The following is an 8805-nucleotide window of genomic DNA, read 5'->3' on the forward strand; positions in this document are numbered from 1 at the left end:
ACAGAGTTCGCAAGAATCTTTATTCATCACAACGAGCCATAAGTACAACGAGACTGTTGTGGTGTTAGTTACTTGGTGAGATATTTGCTGATATTACATAGGTTTGTGGTGTGTGTGGTTATTATTATTAAGGCAGCGAGCTGGTACCGCCGGCTAAAGTGCTTAACGGCCAATTCCGGTGAGCTTGAATTTGCTTCTCATCCTTTTGAGATCAATGAAATAAGTGCCAGTTGTGCACTGCAGTCGATATAATCGACTTACCCCTTCCGCCGTAATTGCCGGCCTTGTACTAAAATTTGAATCCATTTATTATTAGTAGTAGTAGTAGTAGTAGATGGGATGTGTGTGTATACATAACTGGTTTAGGTTGGCAATAGGAAGATCAACTGCTGAACGATTTTGTTCAACAGTTTTACTCTAATCCAGTGGTTTTCAACGAACTTTGATTCTTAATAATATTTCGCCTCCATAAAGCGCTTCGTGTGTATATATGTATATACGGCGGGCTTCTTTCAGTTTCCGTCTACCAAATCCACTCACAAAGGCTCTGGTCGGCTTGAGGCTATAGTAGAAGGCACTTGACCATGGTATCATGCAGTGGAACTGAACCTGGGACTATGTGGTTGGGCAGCAAGCTTATTTACCACACAGCCAAGCATATGTACGTAAATGATGGATGGAAACGGAAAACAGAGTTCGCAAGAATCTTTATTCATCACAACGATCGTTTCGACCCATCCTGCATAGGTCCCTTGTGCGTGGGACATTTGTGTACCTGGTTGTGTTGCCAAATAATTACTTATATGCGCAAACACACACACACACACACACACACACACACACACACAACGGACTTCCATACAATTTCTGTCTACTTGCCCTGGTCTATAGTAAATCACAGTAGGTCACGTGGCTGCCAAGCGTGCTTCTTAATCGCTCTGCCGTACATGCGTGCACACACACACAATCAGGTGTGGAAAACAGGAAGAGTATCTGGCTGTACAAAACCTCCTTTAGTATTTTCGTGTGGTTTATTCCGCCTTAGGGGAAGAAACAAAACAAAACAAAAATACACCTAAAACCCGAATATGACACATAACACAAGTGCGGACCGAAACTGTAGCTGTTTAGTTTACGACACGACCTTGTTAACAACCAAAGACAGATATTTCATATATGCCTGATCAGTTACACAAGCACATAGGGAGAACTAGTTAACTAGTCGAATGTTCAATTGTTCACACTTTCTCACAATCGCTCTCCTCTTCCTCCTCCTCCTCATCATTATCATCTCTCTCTCTCTCTCTTTCTCTCTCTCTCTTTCTCTTTCTCTCTCTCTCTCTCTCTCTCTCTTCACACGCGCGCACACATGTTCAGAATGTATGGACGACTTAACTACAAACAGGTTAACTACAGCCTCTCATTTCCTGTGCAACCAAACATGTTTCCTTCTCTGAAAGCATGCAAGTTTGTGTTGTTCTGTAATTTACATACATATAAGAATGCATGGTTGTTTATGTATGTATACGCATTCGTATATGTATAATTTACAGAACAACACAGACTTGCATGATTTATATATTAACACGCACGCACGCGCGCACGCGGATATGTATAATATTGCATACGTATATATATGTCTCTCTCTCTCTCACTATCTATCTGTCTATCTATCTCTGTATATATATATATATATATATATATATATACACACACACACACACACACACACACACACACACACACACACACACACACACACACACACACACACACACACACACACACACACACACACACACACACACACACACGCGTGGATATGTATAATATTGCATACGTATATATGTCTCTCTCTCTCTCTGTATATACATACACACAGATAGAGATTGATAGACATATCTGTATATATATATTGCATATGTTTGTATGCACATACATATGCAGTCACAGACACACGTTCACACACACACACACACACACACACACACACACACACACACACACACCTTGATCCGGCTACTACTTATCGATTGACCTGAATTATATAAGTCTATGTTGGTCAGTCTAACTTTAGATATCTCTAGTTGCACCTCTCGCTATTTGTGTGTGTGTGTGTGTGCACATATATAAGTGTGTTGATGTATGTATACATCTATATCGATCTATTGGCCAGTCTGTCCATCTTATCTTTTTCAGCTTCTTTCTTTCTATATCACTACTCCAGATATTTATCATCAATCAGCTTCCCTAATTATCTATCGATCTCTCTCTCTGTCTCTTTCTCTCTCTCTCACTCGCTCAAACTCTCGTTTCCGCTACCGCCCTCTCCACCTAAATCTCGTCATTTTCGAGGAATGTCGGCTTTTCTTTGTACCAAAAAATCAATAACATTATGTCTGTGAAAATGTACGTGTGTCTATACGACTGTATACGCGTGTGCTTCTGCGTGCATGTGCAAATGTGTGAATATGCTCGATACTTGTGTGTGACTGAGTGTGTCGGCTTGTGTGTGTAGATGTTTGCGTAATTAGTTTGTGTCTGTATACAGACACACACATACACACGTACATACACATAGAGGAACACACACACATACAGGTACATACATACGCATATACACATAGATACAGACACACACAGGCGCACATACAGATAGAGATACGCATACACACATACAGATACACACGCATATACGTCAGATATATAGATAGATATTTGTGTACATTTGACTTTGGAGTAAATGTCTTCGTATGTGTGTGTATATATATATGAATGTAGTTATGTCTATATGTATATGATGAGTATGTTTATGTGTGTATATATATATATATATGTGTGTGTGTGTGTGTTGATGAGTGTTTGCGTGCATGTTTATGTGTGTGTTTATATATATATATAAACACACTCATGCACACGCTTTGTGAATACCTCTGTGGCTCTTAGTGTTTGTCGCTCTTAATCCATAAGTCTATAGCTTTATCTGTGTATGGATATTTATGTATATGCGTATATGTCTGTACCCGTGCGTTTCTCCCCCTGTGTGTGTATGTAGAATAAATTTACATATCTGTCTACTAGTCGTTTGCCGTTTTGACAATGGATAGCAGCTGACTGACTGGCTGCCACTCATATTTTCACTCATACATGCGCCCCCACACGTGTGTGTGTGTGTATAGATATGTGTTTGTATTTGAGTGTACAGTTACTATAATGTGCACACTTAATGAACTACTGTTCAAAATATCGTTTTACGTGTGTGTGCGTTTATGTCCTCGTGTGTCTGTGTGTGTAAAAGGGGTCTGTTTTAGACGCATTATAGGCCCCTGGTTAAGTCAATCGCACTAGACTCTTTTGACAGCAAACCATAACATACAGAGCGAAGCTCCCAGGAAACTGCCCAGTATTACCATGCTTTATGACGGCACTGGCTGCCTCGTTGACAACAGGTTCGCTGATGGCTAGATGTAACCAACAAGACACGGAATGGTCCGGCTTCAGCAGACTGCAAGGGAAATTTTGTACTAAGATTTCCCCAGATTTCTTTTGTCCAGAAAAGCAACCCTGGTTTGAGGCTATAATAGACCAATAACGAGAGCCAGTGTTTTAAGAGTAGGACTGAAAAGTCTTCGAACATAGGTGATCTAAGGTTTTAGTACCCGCTTCGATCATGAATGACCGTGGGATTGCGCCTAGAAAGTTCCCTCCGTGGCACAAATCTGGGTAAGGTTGTTTACTGAAGACCAGCAGTCACCCATGCATACCAGCCTCCCCTCTCCGCGCCACTGATGTTACCCAAGGGAAAGGCCAAGGCTGCAACTCATTTCTACAGCTGATTGAACTGGAGCAATATGAATCGGGAATCGAGCTCGCTACCTCGCGATTGTGAGTTCGACGCTCTAACCACTGAGCCATGCTTCTCAGCAGCGACAACATCCTACATTTGGCCTGCTTTTTTGTCTACCAAATAATTTCCCTCTGTCGTTATGTTATCATCTCACCAACATGTGTTTCATGTGTTTTTTTATAAGACGGTGGTCAGCAACAAGTGAACTGCTGTAGCCCTAAAATGGTATCAAGGTATTCTCTGTGGGATTTTAGACTTTTCTAAAGGTCTTCAAGTTTAATATATTTGTGGGTCGTTGAACAGTTGGTGACTTTTACATAGGAGTTTGCGTCACGATTTGTTTAATTTTCGCTTACATAAGATAAGCGTTGCCAAAATAATGTGGAGGGAATACGCAGGGATATGGACAAATGTAAAAATAAAGTGGGCTACTACGAAACGAAATTAGTGATTCCTGTCCTATGGTGTTCCTTCATCACTAGTTTTGACAAAGATCGTTTCCTATGTCGCCAAACTTCTACAGCAATTTTGTATATTTATTAGACTTTAATTAAAGCAATACCACATGTTGAGAACACTACAGCTAATCGCACCTTCTCGTTTCCATAAAATGTCCTGTTATAATCATTATATTAATTAATCCCCACTTAAACGTGGATGTTCTGTTAGAACAAACTATACTGCGGTAGATAGATATTACTCATTGGTATTAATATAGTCTTTGTCACTAATATGTCTTTATTACTATAGCAAAGTTGTTTTCTCAAGTTGTATCTCTTTTATTCAGTACTGTGTCATATACTGAGACTTGTCAGTTGTGCCCTATTAATTCAGTACTCTAACATTATGTGTCTAACAACTGTACCCAGCTGTGTGTCCGTTTAATTCTTTGTTGTGTCATATGTTACGGCTGCTATGAGATGTCTTAACTGTTTACAACACCATATGTGAAGTCTACTATAGGATACCGTGTCCTATTAATTCTGTACGACACTCTGTTAAGGATAACAGTTTGTATTATCTCACTTAGTTCACTATAATATATTTGAAGACTGTTACATGTTTTGTGTTCCTATATACAATGCTAAAAATTCTACGGCAAATTGTCTTACTAACTTTATACAATTCCATGTGATAAATTTACATGAGCTAAGTTGTGTCTCACTACAATGCGACAAATTTATAGACGGCAAATGATATAGACAAAATGTCATACATGAAGACTAACGACAGGTCTGTCATCTTAACTGTAAACCATATATTATTTCATGATTATTACAATAAGTTGTGTTCTAATTCTATAAGCTAATTCATGATAAGAATACTACTGGATGTTGTGTTCACTTAATTCTGTTCTATGTTCACACATTATATCACATGTCATCAATTCTGTTCTAATTCTGTTAAGAACTTACTTGATGACTGATAACTTAAGTACGAAAGCAAGTTGTGTCCTGTGTCCTTAATGCCAAACAATATCTTCTTAATATTTCTGTACGCCGTCAAAGGTCAGGACTGCTAGTGAAACGTGAATTGTCTTGATTTTTTTTTTTGTAGAGAAAGTTTTGTCCTCATTCTCTACAGCAGCTGCCCACAACGTTTTTTTTTTTACACCACGGACTGATTTTGTGCAAGACATGATCCGTGGATCACGCGCATAACAAAACAATAAAATGCATAATATATAATTTAATTACATAAAATGCATAATATATAATTTAATTACATAAAATGCATAATATATAATTTAATTATTACATATATATAATACTTGTATATTTATTTTTTTATTGCCCGCAGGGAGGTTAATAATGCTTGTATATTGTACATATGATATATATAAGGCAAAAACACCCTGCAGACCACGATAGTCAATAAAATAGAAATAAAACTGAAGACTTTCTTTCTGCGCAGTCCGGTACGAAATGATCCACAGCTAGGTCGGTATTGGACTGCGGACCCAGTAGCGGGTGGGACTCCTCTTTTATGGTGCAATGTATCTTTATTCTACTACAGCATATGGTGACCTACCCATTCTGCACAATGTCGTAGTTTATGAATACACCAACAAATTCGTTACATAATTCTGGACAATGTTATATGTTTATACCCTGTTAGTTCTGTGAAGTATTATGATAATTTTTCTGCATTAATTTGTCTTCTCTATATCCTTGACGGTGTCATTTAAGATTATTAATAATGCAGAAACACGCATTTTCTTTCTGTTCAAAGTAATATTTTAAAACTACTAGGGTGTATTGTGCATTCTTAACTTTGTGCAATGATTCTGTTAACATCCCTACGTTTATTGCAGTCAGTTTTGTCCTCTTATGTACAATATCATATACTTATGACCTCTTGATTATGTACAGTATCATATACCTTATGACCTTCAATTATGTACAGTGTTATACATATATTTGTAATCTTTACAGTGTTATACATATATTTGTGATCTTTTAATTATGTACAATGTTGCGATGTCATACACTTGTGACATCTTGATAATGTACAGTCATATACTTGTGACATTTAATTGTGCACTATGTCATACATATACTTGTGATCTTTTTAATGATGTACAATCTCATATACTTTGATCTTTTTAATTATAGACATTCCCGTGTACTTGTAATAGTTTCATTATGTACAAAGTAATTATGTCAAGACTTTAGCTGTATATCGCGTCTTCTTAATTATATTCAATGCCATATATCAAAACTACTACAGTAAATTATGTCCTGTTAATCCGTTACCATGTCATAAGTTAAAACTAGTTCAGCACGTTGTTTACTCTTACTTAATTCTGTACAATCTTATGTGTCAAAGCAACTCCAGCAAGTTATCTCTTATCAATATTATACAATGTCATAGGTTAAAACTTCTACAGTAAATTGTTTCCTATTAATTTTGTACAGTGTCACGTCTTATGACCTTTCCGACAAGCTGTACACGCTTGATGATATACAATACCATTTTTCAAATCTACCTACTTCCATCAAGTTGTCTCCTCGTAATGTTCTATTTAAATAGCTACTAGAATAAGTTATCTCCCTTTCCGTATAATGTCGTATGTCTTAAGTAATATGACAATTTGTGTTCTCTTACTTCCATAGAATGTCATGAAATGACTACTAAAGCAAGTGTTGTTCTCTCAGTATTGTAAAACATCATGTCGTGAGTGTTGACATCTATCTGAGTCGTCCTAGTTGTATAAAGCCTCATATATGTTTCTCTAGTTATGTGACATCATTGCTATTATTATCATTATTATCATTATTATTATTAAGTTGGCGAGTTGGCAGAATCGAAATGCTTAGCGGTATTTCATCTATTGCTACGTTCTGAGTTCAAATTCCGCCGAAGTCGACTTTGCTTTTTATCCTCCCGGGGTCGATGAAAATACGTTCCAGTTATGCACTGGGTCGATGTAAAAAAATTTCAAGGCCTTTGTGCCTAGAGTAGTTCTGTCTAGAATTATTATTATTAAGGCGGCGTACTGGCTGAATCGTTAGCGCGCTGGACGAAATGCTTAGCTGTATTTCGCTCATCGCTGTTCTGAGTTCAAATTCCGCTGAGGTCGATTTCGCCTTTCATCCTTTCAGGGGTCGATAAAATAGTACCAGTTGAACACTGAGGTCGATATAATCGACTCACCCCCACCTCCCCCAAGCTGCCCTTGTGACAAAAAAATTGAAATAATAATTATTATTTATAGTAATTTAATCTTGTATTATTTTTATATTTTTCAGAAAATGACAGTGCGATGAAAAACGACACGGAAGTGGCACTTCGCCTGCCGCATCCAGCTCTCTGTCAGCTTGACTACCATTATTGCAAGGCCAGTGATCTGCTCGCTGACACTACCAACACGAGCAACACCAGTGGTGGGTCTAACCACCGAGTTATGAAGAGGAAGCTTCGTGACTTCGTAGACAGCTACAGAGAAGAAGAATTTTACCTTGAACGTCCAGCACCGAAACGTGTCTCACCGTTTCTAAACACGCCCAAACAACGCAAGGACGAACGCAAGCGAATTGTTCGTTTGTCCGTACATAAACTGCGGGCAATGGAAGACCCGGAGAACTTTCTACGGAAGTCCGTCCTAATCAACAACGTGCTCCGTCGACTTCACCAGGAAATCCGTGAAGAGAAACGAGGCAATACACGTTTTAGTGGAAGTCTCGGCTTGGCATCTGCGGGTTATCCGTACTACAGACCTCGAAGAATTGATTACGATATGCTTGGTAACAGTTACTTGCCAACACCAGCTGCTTTTCTCTTTGATGAGCCGTGTTTCCCGACTGAAACCGAAAAAATTACTGATGACATGACTGACTCACTGGTACGAAGTCTTGAGGCCAGTACGCCTCCACCTTCGCCACCATCGTCTCCAGCTGCAGTTAACCATTTAACGACGACGGCAGCGGTGACAGGGGTGAATATCACCACCACCAGTCTTATCACTCCTATTACCGCCACTACTAGTACTACCACCACAACTGGTAGCAGTAGTACTACTACGACTAACATTTCTATTATTTCTACTACTACTACTACTACTACTACTGTTACTACTTCTACCGCCACCCCAACTAACAATACTGCGACGACGACGACGGGTGCAACTAATACAACGTCGTCGAATTCGCTGCCCGGTAACGTTAGTATTAATAATCATATATGTAGTAGTAGTAGTAGTAGTAGTAGTAGTAGTAGTAACGGCAGTAGCAACTTGTGTATGAATAACACTAATACTAACAATGACAATAATAACAATTACAACATTATCAATTTTAACACCTACAATAACAACAACATACACCACAACAACTTTAGTACTTCAAATTTTCTAACCAGTAGCCATGTTGGTTTTACATCATTTGCAACGACTCCACCTACCGGTTTACCGGATTATCGGAATACCGGAATAACTAGTGCCGGAATTACGGTACAAG

General features: G+C 38.5%; 1 protein-coding gene across 1 annotated transcript in view; it reads left to right on the plus strand.

The window, feature by feature from the left end:
• LOC106871547 (uncharacterized) overlaps positions 1-8804 on the plus strand; it is a gene marked incomplete at its 3' end in the record, with an annotated part of 92136 nt that extends 83332 nt beyond the window's left edge. Inside the window, exon 2 of the mRNA XM_014918049.2 lies at positions 7600-8804. Within this exon, the coding sequence (XP_014773535.1) occupies positions 7614-8804 (1191 nt within the window). The remainder of the gene's footprint in view (positions 1-7599) is intronic.
• Between the last annotated feature and the right edge of the window lies 1 nt (position 8805).

The sequence above is a fragment of the Octopus bimaculoides genome, chromosome 6, assembly GCF_001194135.2.
Source record: "Octopus bimaculoides isolate UCB-OBI-ISO-001 chromosome 6, ASM119413v2, whole genome shotgun sequence".
Taxonomy (NCBI): Eukaryota; Metazoa; Mollusca; class Cephalopoda; order Octopoda; family Octopodidae; genus Octopus; species Octopus bimaculoides.